Below are 23,921 nucleotides of genomic sequence, written 5' to 3'. Positions count from 1 at the left end.
CAGGAATTTAAGAAGTTCAACAAGAAGTGCTAGAGTCCTGCGCCCAGGGAGGAGCAACTCCTGTGCACTGGTATATGCTGGGGACCGCCTAGTGGAAAGCATCTTGGCAGAAAAGGACTTCAGAGGGAAGTCAGGTTGAACATAAGCTAGTGATGTGTCCATGTGATAAAGAAGGGAAGTGGTATCATGGGTACAGAAGGTCCTCTCTGAACAGGTATAGAAAAGTATAAACCTGAACAGGTTTTATGCAGGTAGAATGGATTGTTGATAGGTGTTTTGGAAAGAGGGAAAAGGTAGAGATGAATTGTTAAAGTTTGTGGAACAGGACAGTTACAATCTTTGTACAACATATCATGACTTACTAATTGTACATTTTTCATATTTTATAAAGGAATCTAAGGAAAAATAAAAGTCTTATTACTCAACCACAAACTATTGAACTAGAATTGAGGCATTTTTCTTTGATACCGCAGGCAGTGAAAAGAGGTTTTTCTCACAGAATATTTTTTCTGCTTCATGTATTTTCTGAGACAGAATTCTGCATTGAATGTCACTGAATATCTGACTAATACCACATCTGCGTGTTGTTATATATAGCTGCAGGGGTCTTCTGAATTGCTTGTAATTATTTTTCTTAAAATGAAGATGATGTTCTTCACTAAGTTATAATTGTTTTCTGTATTCAGTTCCACCAGTTATCCGAGTCTATCCAGAGAGCCAGGCAAGGGAGCCAGGTGTGACAGCTAGCCTTCGGTGCCACGCTGAAGGTATTCCCAACCCACAGCTTGGTTGGCTGAAGAATGGAATTGATATCACTCCAAAGTTGTCCAAACAGCTAACTCTTCAAGGTAAAGGGGTGTATTTATTGTTTTCTACACATTGCTAGTGTTTTATCCATGCATTGTTTCCATACTAGCTGCCCTTTTTCCACAGTTTTAACTAAGGCTTGAAATCGAAGCTAAAACATTTCAAAAGATGTGATATCTTTCAGTTACTCCCCAAGACACATATCTTCTCTGCCTTCTCTTTGTTAGAATAATGATTGTATTTACTGGCAGGATTACCAGAAAATTCCAATGTGCTCTTCTCTGTTTGAAAATGTGCAGTATCTCAGTGGAGCAGACAGTCCTAGACCTGATCCCAGTCAGAACTGATAAGAATCTTAATGAGATTTGGGGACCTGATGGTAGAAAGGACTGGAGAAGAAATACCTGAAATGGATGTGCTGTTTTCTGAAGGGTATCAGCAGACCTCCATGGGAGTGCAAAGACTTTGCATACACACACACAAACCCTATCTCCCTCCCCAAAAAACCCCAAACCCCTCAAACCCCAAAAACCTGCAAAAACCCCCAAAACCCCAAAAAGCCCTATCAAAAACTAAAAGAAAGTCTTACCTTTAATCAACAGTTCATTTGTATGAATCTTCAGGGCTCAGCAAAATCAGTGGACCTGTCCAGCATAAAATCTTCATGCTTCTTCAGTCTTTCTGGTGATTTTTGATCAGCCATAGGAAAACAAAATCTCCTGCTACTAGTGTTCCCTTCAAAACTTTCACTCATCAACAAAACCAGGATGTTAATTAGGATAGTACAGCACTCCCACTGTAAGAAGCAGTGGGACAGACATGGCAAGTGCTTCTCTGAAGAGTTACTTTACCTGCAGATGTCATAGTCCTCTGTTCTTTCATGGACAGCTCCCCTGGATATTTGTGAACAATTGCCTTGCAGAAACACTTTCCACTATGAGTAGAAAGGGATGAACTCCTCTTCCATAGCAGCATTCTCTTAATTTTACCTTTAGGGATTTGAGGGAATTTTTTTCCCTTTCTCTCTGTTCCATATATTTATGATAAATAAATTAAAAGGGTTCTTCCCTAAGCAAAATATGTTTAATTCAATTTTCTAGCATTTAATTATTTGAAATACAATTTTGAGGATCTCATTACATTTTCCCTGAGATTTTTCTGAGTTAAACTATCTGTGCACTAGCTTCAAGCTAAAAGTGTGCTACACCATAAGACAGTGCCCCTTCTAGTCTGTACTTTAGAATACCTACAAAGCTGGTTTTTGTATAGTTCCTACAGCTGAACAAGTTTACTATACTTAAAATTCAATGAATCATTGTTCACACCATTACTGACATCACAATATTTAAAAGATCTTTGCCCGTGAAACCTGGACTGTTTGTTGTCATTCCTGCACAAGCTGATACAATTCCTGAGGTTTCCATAAGCTTCTACATTGATGTAGGTGAAAAATTTCAATGCACCTTTTTTTTCCTGTTGTTACACTACAGTCACACAAACCCAAAAGTAACTAGGTGACTCTGGTTAGGAATAACAAATAATTTTATTAAAATTTTTATTTACATTGAAAGTTTGGCCTGTTATTTTCCATGGATTATTTTGTGTAAAGGAAATTATGGTGTTAAGTGACCAAATACAACATAATAAAAACCCAATATTTACCTGATTAAAAAAAACTATAGTCATTTAAACATATATAAAACCTTAGATTGGTATTTGGCTCTGAAGTGCAAAATCAGCTGAGGCACTCTGGGTATCTGTGAGATGAAATAGTGCATGTAATTCACTAGCCAGTTGAATACCTTTGGATTAATTTGGCATGCCTCCAAGTTACGAAGTCAAGAATGAAAATGGTTTAATTAGTATAAGCAGAGAAACCCTTCTGCATTTATAATCTGAAAGCCCTAGCATTGTCTGCACGTTGATTTTTTTTTTTCCCTCTCCTTTCAGCAAATGGTAGTGAGGTTCACATTAGCAATGTGCGCTATGAAGATACAGGAGCTTACACTTGCATTGCAAAGAATGAAGCAGGGGTGGATGAAGATATTTCTTCTCTCTTTGTGGAAGATTCTGCTCGAAAGACTCGTAAGTATTGTGAGAGTTACAAAAATGCATGCCGACCACATTCAAACATTTAATCAGTATTAAAACTATGAAACATTAAATAAATTGGGTTTGTGCAGATAGGTGATTTAAAAAAATAAAGTTCAATTAATGGTATCCAAGAGTCACTGAAGGCAGAGTGCACGATCTGCACTATATTAAGAAGTAAAATGAAATCCCTGATTCATTCTGTGAATCAACATATTTTTTACATTGCTGGTAAATTTTTGATAGTTTCCTCATCATAGATGTGTTGCATATGAAGGGAATGTGAAGGGAAAAGGGAACTGGATATCTATATATGGTGACTATTAGTGTGTTTTCCAGTGGTTTATGGGGGTGTGAGAAAAAGACCTTTTTTTCCTGTGTGTTATTGAGATATACCAAGAGTCAAAATTGGCCCTCATGACATGAAAGTGATCATAAGACTTGATCGGACCTACTGAAGTGTCCAGCAGGTCCGGATCAGTTCCAGCCTGCCCATGCTGTCTTGTGCCTGGATGACTGTGGCTCTTCAGGATTGCAGAGCAACAATGAACACATTCACTTGCTATGCTGGGAGTTGAATGTGCCAAAGAAATCACTATCACTTCTAACAAGTAGCTTGCTTTATCCTCTGTTAAATGGTGGTGGGCTTTATTAACCCTGTTTACCTGTTATTTGTCTAACTTGGTATTTCTTTCCTCTTGCCTCACTTTGCTTAGAAAAATCCATTCCTGAGTTTATACTTCACCCATTTTTTGTTTGATTGGTTTGGTTGGTTGGTTGTTTTGTTTTTTTTTTTTGTTTGTGTGGTTTTTTTTTTTTTAATCTGTTACTGTAATGAATACTATATATTTATTATAAATACATCTAGTAAAATGATGGTTGTCTTACTAGTGAGTGTGATTGCATTAACTTAAGACATTCCTGTTTATTTAGAAGCTTATTCAACAGTGCCAAGTACTCGGCAGGATACCAGAGACAGAATTAGTAGAGCTGCAAGTCTGCCTGACACTTCCAAGCTGCAGGACGTTGAGTTCTGTTACATATAGGTTTACTATGCTTTAAATGTTTCAGAGGAAATCTTCCATGCAGGAAAGTTTTATAACCTAAATGTTGATATCTTTGCTTAGTTGATTTTAGTAACACTAATTAATTGTCTTTTAAAAAGACTTAACGTGGGGGTTTTTTAAGTGTCATGAAAATTATTGTTCAGACGTTTCTGGGAGGGCACCTAAGGATAAGTAAGTTGTTTGATCATGCAGTGTTTCTGGTAATCTGGTAATGTGAAGTAGCTTTACCACTTCCATTTGCCTTTTGCATTGTACAAAAAATGTTGTGAATTTTGCCAAATTTCAAGAGCCTGGTGAACTCTAGTTTGTGTATGTTTGGTTAAAACTTTGGCCTTAGCAACAAAATATTTGTAGCCAACCATACAGTTTCAAAGTGTTTTAGTTAAGTAATTTTATCTTCTGAAGACCTGATCTGCTGTGAATATGATAGGGATATCCACAACAATGCAAAACACTTTTTTCAGGACTTGTAATGTGGTGTAATAATTTTAGGTCTGCTACCTTAGCAGGATTTGTAAAATCCCATGCCATGCAATGAACACAGCTTGTTACAAATGCCTTAGTATCTACTAGCAATAAGTTTTTAGAATGACCATTGGTGTCATGAAAGATGTAAATGAAGGAAGACAGAATATAAACCAAATTATTTCTAATACAATTCATCCAAAAGATATAGTCATCTTCCTTCCTATAAAAGTAATTTACTATGCAAGTTCAATGTTGTATGTTGAAGGCAAGCGTTTTACCATTATGTTCCTTGGTGTTTGAACATGGTTGCCTAAGCATTGGTCCATGTGCAAATACTCGTATAACCCACAGATGCATAGTTGTAACATTCAAATTTAGGTGTAGCAGATATTTACATTTTCAAGTCCAATTTGCTCAGCCACCCATTTCGGTACATGAGAGAAGACTACAGTACCTACCAATAAAAATAGCACTGTTGACATGAACAAATTATCTTAACAGGTGCAAATTTTTATAGATGCAGTTTAAAAAACTGCTGCTGTTTTTAAAAAAATTCTATTGCAGTGAGGAGTTGCTAGCATCAGAGATCTGATACTTGAAGTAGAAGGGCCTCATTATTAACTCTTCTCCACTTGTTTTTGTATTTTTCCCAAAATTCTTGTTCATGCATGAAATTAGGGATTATTAGGGAATAAAATTACATAGGTAAAACCACTTGGATAGGATTTGGGTCTTTTTTTTTTACCCCACCCACACATATTAAGCACAGCTACTTTAATTTCAGGTCTGCTGATTAGGTAACAAGTTACATCCTAAAGATAGTTCTGGTGAATGTAAATGTGTTTCCGTATGATCTGATATAAACTATTTCTGTCACTAATGACATTTTTATAAATTATTTTCCTTTTATCCTCCTTTAGGAGAATAAAGCAGACATATTTACTTTTTTTTTTTTTTGTTCCTTACTAGAGAGCTCCCTTTTGGAAATCATAGGTTAGTGTTGTGAATAAAAGAAGGTCAAATTCTCACTAGCTTGTCAGTTAATCTGGGCTTTTCTCCTTTGTGATGTCACATAAGATAAAAATCAAAGCAAAATAAAAGCATTTCTGAACATTGAGCTGATTTGCTATTGAGAGTTTAATGAGAACTTTACAGTTGAGTTCTAAAATATAAAGTACAATTGTAGTGCCTTGAGCATGACAGTAATTTCAAAAGCCACATAAAAAATACAGAACATGATTCTGTTACCAGTGCATGCATTTTATTTCCTAGAAAGTTTAATAGTCAAATTAAGTGTCCACTTTTGTACTTATCTGACCCATTGTTTATGTGCATGTGTAAACTTTTGTGATTTAATGTTATTTTGCACAATAAACTAAATTTTTATTATTTTTCTGTGGAATCTCACTTTCAATACATCCCAAATTTATGGAAAAACCCATTTCAGTGCTTTGAGAAAAAAATAATATCTGTGGCAGAAAGGGAAAGGCTAGTTCATTTCTTTGCAAATGGGTAATTTAAACAGCTCCTAAGAGAAAATATTATATTTTCTGGTACCTCTGACTAAATTAAAATCAGTGTCATTATGGACAAGTAGATGGTTAAATAATAAGCAAACCTTTCCATCACCTGTCTAAAAATGCTATCAGACTGCTAGGTTTTTATAATTCACAGGATTTTTGCAGATTCATGTAATACACCTGTCTGTATTATAAAGAGAAAAGAAGTGAATGGCAAAGCTATACTGAATTGTGGGAAATGTGATGCTAGTAGGAAAAATAAAGTTATACAATGCAAAGTATGAATTGAGGGTGCTAGGGTCTTGTTTATTTTAAAGTTTCCAGTTTCAGATATTTGACATCCAGTTCTCAAGAAAAGTCAATATAATTTTGATGATAATGGTTCATCATCAGGATGGTAATCTAGATGGAATTGAATGAAGAATACTCTGAAAATGCCTTGTCATCCAGATCTGTTCAGTAAATGCCAGCACTGAACACAAAACCATTGTTCTGTCTCACATAGGTAAAATTTTGAATAGTGGATGACAGTCTCAAGTATAGTTTGGCCTCTTCTTAGCACATCAGCCTTTTCCAATGTACACTAAAAGTAAGACTTCTGAAAATATGTTTTCATTTTAACATTGTCTTAGGTGAGAGAAATGAAATTATTTTCTTTAAAATACTTTAGTGTTAGACATGCCTTTTACCGATTAACTCATTCTGTAGCTGAAATTTTATTTATTTATTTATTTAACAACTATATACCAGCACATGGATCCTTTTTGGTAGATTTGTGAAGTTATAATGGAAAATTTTAGTTGGTATTACCTATATAAATATTTCTTATAAGTACTGGTGATAAATGTCTACTGTTCTCTTTTATCAGATCCTGTTTAATTCCTCTGATGTTGACAACAGCAGTAGTATCTAAAACACTTTTGAATGTGAGAACTGTGCTGTTTTTATTCTCTAGAGACTGGAAATTCTTTTTTTGCTGTGAATTCCATTTTCCCTCAAGCTTGCAGTTAAAGCCATTGAGAATGAGATAGCTGGTCTGGGTGATAGCTGAATAACCCCTGCGGTGACTGGTAAAAACATTCTGGGGATTAATGACCTGGTCTAAATCTCATTGAAGACTCAAGAGTCTCCCCTACTGACATGATCCTCTAATAATACCTGAGAGAGCTCAGCTGTGTTGGAAGGAGCCTTTGGTGTAATCACATTTGTAAATACAAATAGCAGTTTAAAGTCTGGTTTTAGTTTCCTTCCAACATATTTTCATTTTTCAGAACAGGTATTGCATGGATTCATAGACTCAAGCGTGATGGAACCGTTTTATCTAACTCTATCTTCTACATTTCACAAGACATTAAATTGCAGTCTGTTCTGCCTGAATACAGATCTAATGCTTTGTTTGCCTGAAGTGTATCCTTACAGGCATGCATATACCTGAGTCAGACATGCAGAGTCAAAAAATCCCTCTTTTCTCTTGATATATTTTGCTTTACTTATTAATCAATTTTGCTAAGACAGAATAATGCTTAGTTTCCATTTTGAAGTCAGTTTTTCCTTCAGTTGCCTCCTTTGAGTCTCTCTCTTTTTCTTCCCCCCAATAAATTGACCTCTTAAGAATTGTTGTTCTATGAATATTGATTGCAAATTCTCACACACATAATATATAGGTCCCTCATAATAAGACAATTACCACAGTACTCAGTCTTTTTGTTTTGAGAATTCTAATTGGTTTGGTACAGTTTGGGGTTTTTTTTTAAAATGGGAACTGGTCTTTGCAGAAGCAGATGTATTATTTGTTTCTTTAATGTTCTGGAAAGAGAAATACGTATTTGGTAATTTTTTCTTCCATATCTATGGATCCTTTGTCACTATTCTCTACTAATATCAGCAGTGGAAGCTTGTTTATCTGTTTATCTCCCATATGCTATCAGACCTCACTTTCCAACTCCTGTTCCGTCTCACATGTCTCAGGTAGTCGTAGTCTGTTCTTTGTTTTCCAATACATCTACATTTCCATTTGGATATAACAAAATTTAATTCTTTTAGAGATGAACTTGACAAAGTCTTTCAAACATTTTCTTAGAACTGTTATTTATCATTACAAGTAATTCACATACTTCTTAGGAAATTATTTTGTATTTGCTTACAGATCACTGATGAAAGTTGTTATGACACAATTCTCAACCTGTTGCTCTGGACATGCTCCAGAACGTTCTTCTTCACATTTTACTAATGATTTAACTACCTTCTCAGATTAATTATTTTGGCAGTTTTTAATTCAATTAACATATACTTTACCATTATTAAATAACTCTAATATTTAATCAGAATATTCTGTGTTAACAAATTGGATGTTTAGAAAAATTATGGGTTACAACTATACAAATTTTTACATGACTAAACTTCTATTTACATCAAAAAATATAACCAAGTTTGTCTGTTAAGACGTGGTCTCTGTTAGAACATATTAGCTGACTTATAATTGTCTTCTTGTTTTTTTGATCTCTTACTGAATTTAATTCTATGCAAGTGTTGTCTGTTCTTTTATATGTCCCAGTTTAACTAGCCCACAGCTGCTTGAGTTATTAAGTTTCAGGAAGTGGGCAACTACTAGGAGCAAATATAGTGGTACTTTATGGCACTCCTAAACTTTATGATGTATTCTGATTTTTTTTCAAAACCAGTAGCACCAGACTAAACATCTGAAACAACTTTTAGCAAGTATTTCTATGCACTGTGTTTGTATCTGGATATTTTAAATATTTGTCTTGATTACACATAATTTACCCTCCTTTTTTTTCCTTTGTAAGGTAGAAGACATTCAGTCAGGCTCTGTTTTCAATTATTATCCTGCCCCTGTAAAAATACAGCGCAAAAATATTTATAGCTATATATTGTCAACAGAACATTAAAAAACCAAACTAGTTCATAGCAGTACAATTTAAAACTTGAATAGCTCTGATATGACAAGGCTTTTCTTCTACTTTTAGTAGCAATCTGTGATGATTTCCAGGGTTTCTGCTGCTTCAATGGTATAAAGGAATGTCAGACTGCTGGAACTCCTTCTGTTAGCTGAAAAATGGGATTTCATCATAACTAAGACTACTTCTTTTCTTAAGGATTCCAATTTCTCTCTTTTTGTAAACAGGTTCTATATTCTACTGCCCAGCATCCCTGCAGCAACTGATAAAAGATGGCTTTCATTTTCTACCTTGTAGTACGTGCAGATACATTTTAAGGGACTCTCAAACCCTTTATTAATGGATAGCTTTCTCCCCCATACTACTGGATTTACCATCATTTAAAGCATGTACACACAAGCGTACAACTCCACTGTAGATTTCTGCTGATGACTACATTTGATAATCACAAACAGATTGGATCAGCCCAACTCCTAGAAGCCATAGGGCAAACCAAAGTCATCATCTTGCTGTTGTTGAAACACTGTTTGGAAGCTGAAGAATTTAAATGTAGAACAAAGATATTTTGGCAGTGCATCTTGACAATAAATTTATGAGACGGTGGAGTGGGCAACATGTTACGGCCATTTTTTTATTGATACACAGTACAATAATAATCACAAATAGAGGAGGAAGAAATTACAACTTCCATTTGTGGGATTTATTTATTTAATGAGGTTCCATTGTGGTAGTAGTAAAACCAATGGATTTGGTCCAATTTCAGTTTTTAGTCAAAGTAACATTAATTGAATATGGAATATAATACATAGCTAAATATACCAAATAAACCATTTTGTTAACTTAGGAAAAAGATAACAAGGAAGACTTACACTAATAGTGGAATATTTAAGAGAAATAATGGAGTGGAATATATTGATGTAATCTGATACACATATGGAACATCAGATTACACTGCATACAGATATTTTTTTTCTAAAGAAAATCAGGCAGTGTAAAAAGCAGGAAAATAAAAAATATTCATCATCAAAGACAAGTGAGTATTTTCAAGGGTAATTTTCAAATAAAATTTTTATCTTAGCTACTAGTAAAATAATTTGGAAGTAAAGTAACTCTAAAAATCTGTATTTTTTTTGTTTTGTTTCTTGATGACTTTGATAGGTCCATCAGTTGTGCTTTAGTTTCTTTTCTGATTCTACCATATTAGCACCATTGATCATAAAAGCTCATGCTGTTTCCTTTAAAATGAAATTGGTCTGTGGGTTTGTTAATTTTTATTTTTTAAAATATTATTATTTCTCTTAATTATTTCCAAAAAATTGTGTTAAAAAGCACAGTTCAGTTTGCCCTTGATTAATATGACTTCTTTGGTGTTTCTCTTAAATTTTATTGAGACATATCTATGTACCTTGGGGAGACAACTGGCATGATAGATAGTTATCAAGTAAAGCTATTAAGACGTTTTCAAGACCAATTTGAGAGTACTTGATTGTCTTTTAATATTTAGTAGGTTTCATTTTGGTTATCAACCATACGCTTTTGTGTTACTGAATTCGCCCACTATGACATCAGCATAGGCAAGATAATTTATCCTTTAGATTCTTTCCCCTAGTCACAAAAAGCAGAACAAATGTTCTCTGCCTCATGCACTGTATCTTAGGAATACATTTTAAAAAAATCATATAACTGTTCCATGCCATTAAGTAGCTCTGTTTCTAACTGGGCCTTTTTTAGGTAATGTCATAGTCCTATCACCTAACAAGATTATGTGATCTGAATGCTACTGACTTGACAGGTTTATGGCCATCATAGGCAACAAGACATCTCCACTGTCTGGAACTGGAATAAGACTAAAAGCCTTTTGACGGTGATTTATGGCCTAAATTCTCTCTGAAAGGCTTTATGCAATTTTAATAGAATCTTCCTGTCACATCTGATACTGAATGGTACCTATTTACCTAATTTCCTGAGATAATTTATGCTGGCATTTTATTTTATGGCAGAGCTAAACAAGTTTATACTTGTTGACAGCATCGTAGGCAAAGACTTTATTTCAAACTACCAAGTAATTCAGCTCATGAACCATTTTTTCTTCCTGCTAGTGTAGACTGGATTGAGTTAATGTGCTATGGGAAAGAACTTATACATGATTAATTATAAAGAATTATACAAAATGTAGAAAAATAAGCTAACATGTTCGTATTTGAACAAAATTAAAAAGTCAACTGTTGACTTTTAACTGATAAATAATAGTCTAATATACATAAACCAGATCTTTGGTTATTGTATTAGCTAACCTGAAATGAAATTAAAGTGCATGTCACATAAGAACAGATTGGAATTTTGAAAGAAATTTTAATGGCAATTATTTTAAAAATACTTGAAGCAAGCAATAGAAACTTTAAAAAAAGTGTTGGCTTCACAAATAAATTAGTTTTTATATATTTGCATTTGTATATAAATCAAAAAAATCTGAATTTCTTATAGAAAGAATGAAATTAAAAGCAGTTATGTGCATAACTTTTTTCATTCGGCTGGATTGTGGAAGCTGAGCAAAAAGTAATTCATGTCAACCTCATCTTCACTTTTAACACAATTATTTTTAATATACAAATAATAATTGAAAACTTATGTGGTTCAGCAAAAAAATAGTAATTATGATATAGATTTACCCTGTAACATAAGGGTGTGTATGCATTAGAGATGTGAGAAAAGAGAGTAAGTAAGACTCTATCATCCGTATAGGATTAATCTAAACAGTTGACAGGTGGTGGCTGTCAGTGAAGTAAGGAGACAGCATCCCTTTAAACATCTTGAAATTACTTTTTTTATGCAATTGAAGGTGCAGTAGATTATAATAGGACAATTCTGAAAAATAATATTGAACTACACATTTTTGTCATATGCCTTACTTCATTTTCTATTACATCTACTTGTGACCTCCTGCCATCATGGAATTGAAGGCACTGAAAGGGACAGTGGTTTCCTATCTGACAGTGCAAAGCTTAGAGCAATCAGCTGACGTGAAACCATTGATTTTTTTTATCAGCTGTTAAGTTCTGATAGAAATTCAGATAAAATATTTACAAAATATTGAGTACAAAGCTTGTGTTTTGATGAGATGAAACTTGGAATTAACAACAGTGGTTCTATATTCATGAACAATCATTATTCACGTTTTCCCCTGCAATTTTTAAATTTGGAATATTATATAATGCAGATGTCTTTTTTCTGGTTTCCCCTATTTTTAAAGCCGTCTTAAACGGCATTGTTCTCTTAGTGCAGCAAACAAAGAAATTTTTCAGATATTAAGGTTTTAATTGATATCCATTTTATTTGAGTAGGTCTGGATATATAGTATTGTATGCTGACTACTGAAAATTTGAACAGCTAATTATAATGCCGAAAGGAAGTAGAAGAGCTAAATTTAGTCTTCAGACTCACTCAATGTCAATTTTACACACACACACACACACACACTTTATTTCCAAAATGCATTGAATGTTTTAAGAAAAGAAAAGTAGGGAGGAAGAACACTAGTTGACATAGTTGAAATCTTTGAAATTGTCTTTTGAGTCAGAAAAGTGAATGTAATGACATTTATTACCAATACAATAAGAAAGAGGATACAGAATTTATTTGGAAAGTGATATTGTAGTACCCTCATTCATTTAGTGCTAGAAATACCGTGGCTCTTTGCAGTTGCTGTTTCCATCTGAAGTGGGTAAGAAATTACCCTGCTATTAGTCTGTTGCAGAATTTCATTAATTACTAAGGACAAAGTTTAGTGAAATATGTGCAACCTATTACCGTTCAACCAACACAGACAATATATAACAAAGATGAAGAGCAGGCATTCAGAGGTAATGTTAGCTGCTCCTAATCAAAGGCTGGGGCTGTACACAAAACCATAGAATAGCTATGTAAGGACCATGAAGAGTGATTTTTATGGAGCTGTAAGTATTCTTAAAAAAAAAGAAAAGAAAAGAAAAAAAGAAAACCACTTTCAAGAAAACTTGGATTCTCCCTTGTTTTGTGCTGCTGGGGGAGGAGGGAGAGAGACAAACAATGCAGACTTCTTTTTGATGACAATATAAAAGGCCCAGCAACAAATGGTGTAATAAAATAGCTGCTTTAATAAGATCTAATAAAAAGAGGAATATAGATACTGAGTAAATCTTGCAACCCTTCACATGCTGGGCATTGAGGATTTATGCAGCATGGGATTAATTGTGGATGGATTTTCCCATAGCAAGCTGTGCAGATCCTGTCCATGGAGAGGTTCCCCCTCCCTCCCATGCTGCGGTGGTTTCATCTGGTGTAACAAAGAAACCCATATATCTTATGGCTGGTTGCAATGTTACATTTGTCATAAGACCCGTGAGTGTGCAGCACAGGCTTTTATGGGCATTCCAGCACATATCCTTGCAGCAGGTACTCATGTGACATGCAGGCTTCCCAAGCCTTAAGTACAAGGCCCTGTGTCGCAGACATAGCCTACTCAAGGTCACAAACTTCTGGAATATGATTTCTTCTGTAAGGCTCACAGTACTTTTCCTGATACTATTTAGTAGCTATATGGAATCAGGGCAAGAGAGATGATGATATTCCATCTTGAAACCAGAAAATTTTGCTGAGATCTATCAATAATTATGTATTCTTACATCATGAAGTTTGCAAATGTTTGAGAATTTAGTATAAAGTGTGGCTGAAAATGTTAATTTTTGCTTAACCAAAAAGGAAGGTAAACAATGTTCCTTAGCGTACTTCATACTTGTAGTTGTTCCATCATTGAACTCTTTGTCTCAAGAGTTGACATCTTTCCTGAACATAAGTTATAGGTCTGATTAAAAAACTAAGTGAGGTTTCTTGATCTGTTAGGAGAGATGGTGGCTGTTGTTTATGATTTTATATTGCATTCTTAAATTATGTCTCAATTTTCTTCCAGCTGATATGCTAATTTTAAAATTAATATGTGAGGCTTTTAAAACACTTATTATCCTGCCCATTTTGTTGAGCAAAGCTCAGAATCATACATATCATTTTACATTAACCCAAATTAATGTGTTCTGTACTTAGCATCTTAAATCATTTTGTTTGATCCTGTGCAATTCCATGCAGCTGCATAATTGTAATTACTTTTTATTTTCTTTTCTATGTCACCCCTAGAAAAACAATGATAAACTTTAGAACATTATGGCTGAATTTATGGGACCTCAAGTGCCATGTATTACATGGTTATTTCCTCACAATGTGAAGAGAAAACTAATTTTAAAGGAGATCCTCCAGGTTGCCCTGGGGAAATCAATTTTCTTTATTGCATAAGAAAGGCTGTGTGAGATAACATAGCAAACATACAGAATTGTGATCTGCATCTGGAGCCACTGTTTGGGCATGTAGGGATAAACTTAGAAGTTCCAGAACCCAACTGGAGCTGAGTCTGGTGAATGGCATAAAGGGCAAAAGATGGGCTTGTACAGAAACATCAGCCAGAAAGAGAAGGCTAAGGGCAAATGTGGGCCTACTGAATGGGTGAGGACCTCGTGGCAAAGGATATGGAAGGGGACAAGTTGTACTTAAGGTTTCTTCACGTTGGTCTTTCCTGGCAAAACTGTTCCTAGGAGTGTGACACCGCTGGGAAAGTTTGGGAAGGAAATCATCCTCTGGCAAGGAAGCCATATCCATGGTGTATAGGATCTGATTGACACCATTTACATGAAGTGGACTTTCACAGATGGAAGGGCCTGGATAGCATGCACCCACAAGCACTGGGCAAACTAGCCCATGGCATTGGGAGGCCACTCTGGATGATCTGTGAAGGATCATGGTGATCGAGGAGGTTCCTGCAGACTGTAAGAAAGCCAGCACTGCTCTTCAGGGGCAAGAGGGAGAATCCAAGACACGATAGGTGCATCGGCCTCACCTTGATTTCTGGAATGGAGATGGAGCATTTCATCCTGGAAACCATTCCCAGAACTAGAAGGTGTTTAGGAGCAGTCAGCATGGATTTACGGAGGAAAAAATTCCTGGTGGGCCTGACAGCCCTCTGCAGTGAGGTGACTGGCAGGGTGGATGTAGGAGATATTGTTTAGGATGTCCTTAGAAATCTTTTGGATGCCCTCAAAGACAACCATGTCATGATGAAGTCCAGGTTAGATACCTAGACAGGGGGCTGAATCCAAAACTGACTGAAGTACCAGACCCAAAGGCCTGCATCATGTCCCAGGGCTGTTTTTGCCATCTCCTACCTCTTGAAGTAGAAATGATATTTGGGAAAATCATAGTATCCAGGCCTTTTCTGGAGTGATAGTTCCTTTTTCACTCCCAACTTTCAGCTGTCAGCAACTGAGGAACTTCTGTGTACCAAAATAATTTTTAATAATATGTGTTTCATTGCTTTTTCTAAACTTTTTTTTTTTTAAAGCATACTAATGTTTTTATCTTTTGCAACACTGTGTTTCAATGAATGTCCCAATTTCATTATGTGTGTGTGTGTGACATATGTGTTTTCTGTGTTGTATTCCTTTCCTTTAAGCTGTTTTCGTTTTTTTTTAATTCTTAAGATCATTACTTTGCAATAAGCTTTGGTTTTCAGTGATGGTGTTTTAAAAATTTTATTCTGTTGCATGCTGACTTCTAAATATTTACAATTTGCAAAATTGTATTTTCTTTATTTGTTTTTTTCCCTCTGCAGACAGAAGGAGCAATATTAGGCTAATATAATTTTCATTGTTCTCAAAGGTCTAAAATCCAATTGTAAACAAGATGGCCAAATAAAATCTATGTTTTCACAGAAAAAACAATGTAAACATTTAGTTGGTTACCATGCCAACCTATACTTCCAGTCTTGGTCTTCCAAAGATAATGGCAAACATTATGCAACATGACAATTTTGGTAGCACGGTTGCTCTACAGCCATACAGAACAATATCTTGTTTTGATTTTGCATATCTCTCTCATAAGTGTCCTGAACTCAATATCTTCAAAGTCCAGGGTTTAAAGGAAATTATGAAAATTGCATCACCTGTCATTAATATGCATCATTTATATGCATGAAAACTGCACATGCTTTTTGTAATAGATTATGAAACACAGTATTGATACTGGTTAATGGAGTTAGCTTGGGGGAATTTAGTGGGAGTGATGGGGTTTACCCTATCCCGAATAACTGCTCTGGCTAAACACAATTTTGTCATGTGACGTAGAGAACTATCCTTAGTTCACAGTTTCCATTGATTTACCTGTAGGAGTATTTTAGTGGATCAGATGTTAAAGCAGCATAATTATTTCAGAATTAATGTATCATTTCTTGTTTTATCTTGTTCATTTGTATTTTCTGTTCTTTCTTTCTCTTACATGCTGCAGTTGCAAACATATTGTGGCGAGAGCAAGGTACTAATGGCGATTACTTTTGTTCATATTTTCTGTATTATGATGAAATGCTCATCTGTTGTTACTTTTGTGTGTGTGTCTATGTTTGATCATGCTCTACAGTTACAGTAATTACCTACTCCCTTGCAACACTGAGGAATTTCATTTAAAGAAAAATTACAGGGGTAATGAATGCCTTAAAGGCTGATACTTTCGCAAACTCCTTTTCTTTTTTGGGAGAGAGAAGGAAATAAGCTGTTCACAATTTTCAGACAATTGCTCAAAGATATACAAGAAGCTCAGATTTAAAATGTAGACATTTAACTTTTGTTGCCATGATAAAACTTCCAGCCAGTCAGCCTGTATGCTGTTGAGACTGATTTTCTTGTATGAATCTCTCTTATTTGACAACATTATAGTGTTAAGCAGTTTAAAATTGAGATACCTGTTGTTGCTTAATGAAACCAAGCATCTTATTCTTATACTCAGGAAAGGTTTGTAAATAAATGTTGGGACAGGGAATGGATGTTTGTAATGAACTGAAGGATAAATATAAATAAAGACAAAATCAGGTGTTATAAAAGTCACGGAAATTTTATTTTACAAGCAAAAGATAGGTATTAGTTTTCAAATATATACAACATAATCTCAAAATTATCTCATATTCCAGAAAAATACCATAATCTAAGTGTTGTCATGCATTCCCATTTTGTTGTTCTAACTCATGTATTCTTCATCTAAAGTTGCAATTTAGGAATTAATGTATTTCAGGAGTAAGAAATTGTTTCAATTATTTCCATTGGAAGATTGATAATACAAGAGAATAATATAATAAGTGGATCAGGCTTTGCTGTGAATTCATGTTAGAAATGGTATTTCCGTAGACTTTTTAAAAATTGGTTTTAAATTAATTTAAAAATTCAGAAATCTGATATTTCATTTGCCTGTACATAGTAACCCTTGGCTTTCCCAGTGTATTTATAAATATGAACTAGTTTTATTTTTTTATTCATTTTGCCAGTTGCTCAGCTGGTACAAAAAAATCATCTCCCTAATTGTGGCGGAGCTCAGCTGTGAGCCTCCTGCTCTATTGGCCTTGCAGAGTGCAAATGATGTGTTTAGGGCTTCATACCATTCCACTGTAAATTATTAAACTGATATGCAACATGATTGCAGCAAATTCTCAAAAGTATGGCGTTCTCACCTCTTGTTGAGAAAGTATCAATTATATTTTATCTCAAATAAAACTGAAAACATGATTAGTATCACCTTGATTTTTTTAGATGATTGTCTTTTCAAGACAGTTTATTGCCTTCAGTGGTTAGAATGCACCTAGGAAAACTTAAATTCTATGACAAAAAAGACCAATTAAAAATAAGAGCGTACCAGAGGGCTTATGGTAAAGACATTCAAGTTTCTCTGTGACTAATGTGAAGCTAAACAGAAAGCAATTTATAGTAGCAGATTTTGTGTCTCCTAGAGCAGATTTTCTCAATCTCTCCTGCATTTCTCATTGGCCAATCCTTGTGTTTCCAAGAAATGCTGTTACTAATTACAACACTGGAAATATTTTACAGGAGAACAATACCCTGAAGATGCCAATAAACATCACTGCTGACTTCTCTGGGCCATGCATACTCTGCCATTTTCTGTTATCAAAGTATTAACAGATAGGAGTGGAGGCATGGGTGATTAGTAGGACAATCAAGATCATGAAACCATACATAGGCCTTAGTGCCTACAGATATTTCTGTATCAAGTGCACAAATATTTTATCACAACCACTTGCATGAGAAAATCTGAAAGGATTTTGAAGGTACATGTGTATTACAGTAATAATACAGTAGATAAATAAATGTAAATATATTCATATGTTTGCAAAAGAACCCCAACCACCACCATTTAAAAAAAAAAAAATCAGTGTTAGCCAGTTTTAAGTATCAATTTAGTCTAAATAAAGCAAATCTATTTGTCTATTGCTTCTGACACTGCATTAAAAATGTGCAGGATTGTGTTTAGTGGGGGGAGGATTGCAAAATTAAGTCTTTAAAGGAATAGCTCCTGTAGTTCTGAGAAAGTGGCTTGCCTAGGTGATTAGATATTTATGCAGATTAGATACTTGGATAGGTATCTGTAGCCACTGACTCAAGAGTATTGGGTCATAATAAGTTGGAAACAGGACTTAACTAATTGGATCCACAGGTAAAGTTTTGTTATATGAACTGGCTTCCTTAACTTGGTATTGAAATGGAAGAAGGACATTTCATACGGTGTGTCTGTCACTGATTTTGTAGAACAGTTTTGTAGAACATTATTATCCAGACTTTGGAAATAAAGCTTTAAAACTTTGGGCTGTTTGTTAGGCATAAATATTATCTGTACATTGGAAATCTTGCTTTGGAGTATTGACACCTGAGGTGGAAGCTTAGGAACCTGTTTATCAAATGTCTGGGTCAGCTGGGGCTATCAGCTGAGTTACTTCCTCACGTTCTGGTATTGCTTATCCTGCTAATAACTCTAATATACTTCAGCCAATGAGAGGAGGGAGAAGGGAAAACCCTGTTTTGTCCCCAGCCAGGTTCACATATTCATCCCCAAGACACAATATGCCACTTGCTCAGCTAGAGTTCTCTATACTGTGTTCACTGGTACAGGCAGCCTAACATCAGTCAGGCTTATCTGCAAATTCCAGCTGTTCTTACACGATACAATATCAGGCATTTTCTAAAGAGAGGCCTTAACTTACTGTCTTATACAGCCTGTGTGGTTTATCTGCCAAGGCATACCGAAGTGCCAATGCCCAGAGTGGGCATTTTGCCCTGAGTATGCCCTGTGCTCTGAATAGACATGACTGGGGAGTTTTCCATGAACCTAAGCCTGCTTCTATATTACACCAAATGCAGCATAGACAAATTTCTCTCCCACTTTTTGGTAACCTATTAAAAGTTAAATTTGGTATAAAGTGAGGAAAACCCTGCTTGGAGACTGCCCCTCCTTTCTTTCTGGGAAAATTTGGCCAGAAATGGGAAATGATTCTGCAAGATTTCTCAAAGATAATTTACCTTGTGTGTTTGGGTGTAGGCTGAACATCTTCTGCATATTACTACGTTTTGAGCAACTGTATTGGCTATGTGAATCCTAACAGGGACTGGAAACTTTTATTCATGTGTGTACATAAATACATGCATACACAAACATGCATTTTCCCTACCCCCTCTTGATTTTCTCATTATTCTGTTTTCTATTAAGACCTGTTCTCTCTCTGTTAAACTTTGTTTTCCTTCAGAAGTTAGCATAAGCAGAATTTCAGATTCAAATTTCTTTTTCCTGGGTTTCACTCCTCTGAGTTCCTATACCACACATTGTTATGTCAAGTGGAAGCTTAGGTCCTGTGCCCAGGATAAATTGTAGCCAACAGTTTAGTTGTCTGAATGGTTATAGTTATAATTTCATGAGTACTATGATTTTCTTCAAAGAATTTTATGAATATAAACTGATCACCCTTTACAGCATCCACATAGCAAATCAACAACTGTTGTCTTAGTTGGCACATGCAAAACTAATGAGACTGTCCATTTCTGTGGTCATAACTTTGATCACAGATATTGTGAGGCTTCATGCTACACGTCTGGTTCCCACCTTCTCCACAAAACTTAGCATCATGCCTTTCATTCAGCAACGTTGTGGAAGAAGGATTGAATAGTTCTGTAAACACCTGTGGCCCTTCAACATTGGAATGAAGATCTGCCCAACTCTGTCTTTGTAATAAAATAAAATAGAGAATATTTCCTTTTCTGACTGAAATATCAAGTAAGGGTTTATAACAAAGACTCTGGTCTTCTCTTTCAATGTTATACAGAAATTATGTTAAGTCTTCCAACCCTGAGCAAAAGAAAAAAAAAAAAAAAGGAATACATAGAGAATTTATATTAATTTGATTTCAGTGTAGATGATGTCACAAGATCACTTTTATTGCTGCAGCTGTCAAACTGTGTATTTCTAGATCTGTATTCATAAAGACTTGCCAATGGAGAAAATTATGTGAAATCCTGAATAATGTAACAGTTTTGTTTTAGTTTTACAACAAAAGATCCCATAGGTTTAGCTGTATCACTGCTATACACATTAACAAATTGATCTCATACCGAACTGTGATTAGGTTTTTAGTTCAAGACAAGGATTTTCTTTGTCATTATTTAATTTTATACATTTCAATGTGTTTTTGTCCCTAAGGTCTGGGAATTGGGAACATGTTTTATGTTTTTTATGAAGATGGCATCAAAGTAATACAACCAGTGGAATGTGAATTTCAGAGGCATATTAAGCCTAGTGAAAAACTCCTCGGTTTTCAGGCAAGTTGTTTTTAAAAATCTATTTGTAGTGTTTTCTCAATTATAATTTTATTTACATAAGAATTTATTATTACTAGTTTAGTGTTTTCTGCTTCATAAATTCAGCCATGTCTTCTGAATTAATAAAAAGCTTATAATGGTGATCTCAAAATTTCTTGTATTTTCCTCTATTAAATTCATACTTTCAGTCTCTATTTCAATTGAATATTGCCTGAATACTTTTGCAACCCTTTTCTTTCTTTGGCTGTCTTTCTCCTTTCCCAGTTCTTTAACAGCTCTGTATTTCTGAATTTGTTGTTGGGTTTTTTTGTTTAATCCCCACCAGCTCCCCACCTCAGACCCACAGTTAAGTTCATCTTAGTAAATCAGGGATTGATTCTCTCTATAGTAAATACAGGATTTTTGTTGGGGGGATGGGATGGTTTTAATGGTTTCTTTTTATCCACTGGATGTTTGTCTATATTAAACTCTCAACTATCGTGAGGCAAATCCCTGTGCTGGTAAACACTCTCAAAGCTTCCACTGAAGTTAGTAGAGATGATTGATGCTTTTGTTCCAACTTAAAATTCATATAAGTAGTTTCAGTAACTTTACTGTTAACATATTTATAGCTGATTTCTCCAAATTCTGAGAATTTATGATGTAGTTTCCCTGAGTAGGATGCATAAAAACACTAGTGTATTCTCCACTTCCATTTATTCTTGTGATGTTTTCCCTTTACTGCTAATCAGATTGCTAGCTGACATGATGCATGTTCCCACAGGAACACTTGGTACTAGTCACTGCATTAAGACTTACTCTATATGATCTATCACCTTTCAAAAATAGTAACTTTTTCTCATTTGGATTTGAATGAGTGACCTTGAAATACATACTAAGCATTGAGCTGTACATTTTGGTTTTTTTTTTTTCTCTAATGCCTCAATGACAGCAGAGCTAGAGCTGTCTCAATGGAATTTGCCTCTTCAGTTATCATTATTGATGTCAAAGGCTGCTGTACTCAGCAACAAGATTTTAGTGTGAATAATTATGCTTTGAACAGCTAATCATACCTTGATTTGTGCTGCTTAAGTGAAATTAGGTTGACACAGCCAAAAATAAGCCAAAAAACTTTTTTTTGGCTGTTTAATTAAAAAGCTGATTATTTAAGAAGTCTGTTAAAATTTTATTGGTCTAAAGTGCAGCCTAGATTTTAAGAGTATTTTTATTTAAATGTGGCAATAATCAGGATGAATAAGTCAGATTTGTTTCCTGTTTGAACCTTTCAAACCTGGAGTAGCATAATAACTATATCCTCTTAGGGGGGAAAAAAAAAAAAAAAAAGAAAAAAAAAAAGGAAAGACCAGGAAATCAGGCTACTCGATAATTTTAATTTTAAACTGGGGATAGACTTGTCCTTCTTGAGCTATGTAGGTGTGGAGCTATGGAGAGAGGTGTGGTTAATAAAATAGAAACTAAGATTTTTACCTACATTCATGTCGTTTTGCCCATTAAGTTCAAGATATTTCTGCTTATTTCTCTGAACAGTGAAAATATCTTACCTCACATAGGGTGGTTAATAAACATTTATTCTTGCAAGAGAAATTAGAAATATCTGGAAAGCATTTCTAAAATATTAATGTTTTTCTACTCAGAGTGACATTGTTTTTCACTGCATAAAAACAAACTGAGGAATAGTTTTCAGTAAATATTTTGAAAAAACTCCTTAAAAAGCACTTTCCTCCTAGAAGCAGAATGAAAAAAAAACTTAATAAAACTCCCTGCATATACTGTATATTACTATAACAACAGTAGTATATCCTTGAAAAAGTTAATTGACTATGAAGCTTTAGACAACTGTTTCCTCCTTTGAAGAATATCATATATTCCTCAAGCCTCTTTGGGAAGTCTCTTTCCTCTAAATGAAAATAATAAAATAACCCAGTTCTGTTCCAGGATCAGATTTTTATCAAGTTCAGGATGTGATTGCTTAGTAGTAAGAGTTCATGTCATAAATTGCTGGTTAGTAATTCTCTTTGGCTCTGTCATATACTTTTACTAATCAGAGATGTTGGTAAGTGTACCAAGCATATATTGAGGTAGTGTTACATAGCCTTTCACATTAGAGCATCTCCATGACTTAACTATTAACATATTAACATTAAAGGAAATACAGGCTTGCTTAAACCTCTCCTATTTCTTTACACTTTTCTGAATCAGCTGTTCAAGTAAAACCACAGGAGGGCCGTTTATTGCCAAAGAGTTGCTAAAGCATAGGAACATTTCCAAATTCAGCAGTGCTGTTTAGATTATAGAAAATGTCTGGATATTACCCATGGCACTCCAGTGTTCCTCCACAGGTTTCCTGTTTGTCCACAAACCTGAACTGAGCTTCTGTAAAAGAATGAGCTCAGGTGTTTCTACATAGCATTGCATCGTATTGTGAACAACGCTGCAGTACTTACACACGTACATAGTTAGGTATGCTCATTTTGCTAAAGGTAAATATATTTTCTCACTAGCTATATACTTGAGAACCCTTATCTAAATATTTAATTACCTCTTATCCCACTGAGTGTAAATACAGCAAAGCACTTTCGTGTGTATCTAACATGGCTCATTGTGTTTGAAGTGCAGCAAAAGATTTAGTGCTTTACTGGATCATCATGGGTGACAGAAATTGTAAAGACCTTCTTCTTCTCCTTCCGAGAATCTCCTAAATCACTTGAATCTTCTTAATTTCAAGTGCAAGTAGAAATTTATATGTCTGATAGTGACAATTCTAGATGCATAGGGACAGAAATAAACTGATTTCTGTTTTCCGATGTAAGTTATTGCTTAGTTAGACCAGCTTTGACAGCTGTTTGTTTAACCTGTTGTCAAATAGATTCTTAACCATGGTTCAAGTAGAGTCTTTCACCTGTTAAATGTCTCATCATTCTGAAGTGCTTGGGACATTTTCCTCACTGACATTCAACCTCTGTGTATCCTCTGTAAATTAATATTATCCAAAGATTCTTATGCATAAGAATTATTTTGCATAATTCTTATGCAAAAGTGTTTTTATTTTCCTTTCACAGTGAATCCCAGTTAGAATAATTATTTCCAGAGACTGGGAAAAAAGCAATTGAAACAGATGCCTTTTTGAGACTAATGAAAAAATCCTTTTGGCTTCAACATAAAACTGATTTTCTGTTTATTACAAGAAGTAGCACATAATGGAAAAATTTCAGTGAAATATGCCATCTCACATTTGAATGTATGCTGGAGGTCTGAGCAAAATACTCAATTTCAAAATAATTAATGTGACTACATGGCAGACCAAAGTCTCCACAGGAAATTACATTGAAA

At 34.8% G+C, this 23,921-nt stretch overlaps 1 protein-coding gene across 2 annotated transcripts in view; it reads left to right on the top strand.

The window, feature by feature from the left end:
• The window catches only part of FSTL5 (follistatin like 5), a 276,394-nt gene that overhangs the window by 212,796 nt on the left and 39,677 nt on the right, over positions 1–23,921 (top strand). Inside the window, exons 9-12 of one of the 2 annotated variants that reach the window (XM_008641923.2) lie at positions 687–848; positions 2,758–2,892; positions 16,234–16,260; positions 20,473–20,591. In XM_008641923.2, the coding sequence (XP_008640145.1) occupies positions 687–848; positions 2,758–2,892; positions 16,234–16,260; positions 20,473–20,591 (443 nt within the window). The remainder of the gene's footprint in view (positions 1–686; positions 849–2,757; positions 2,893–16,233; positions 16,261–20,472; positions 20,592–23,921) is intronic. The other variant, XM_017745135.1, reaches the window with a different exon arrangement.

The sequence above is a fragment of the Corvus brachyrhynchos genome, unplaced genomic scaffold, assembly GCF_000691975.1.
Source record: "Corvus brachyrhynchos isolate BGI_N302 unplaced genomic scaffold, ASM69197v1 scaffold249, whole genome shotgun sequence".
Lineage (NCBI taxonomy): Eukaryota > Metazoa > Chordata > Aves > Passeriformes > Corvidae > Corvus > Corvus brachyrhynchos.
This window is presented reverse-complemented; position numbering and strand designations above follow the sequence as displayed.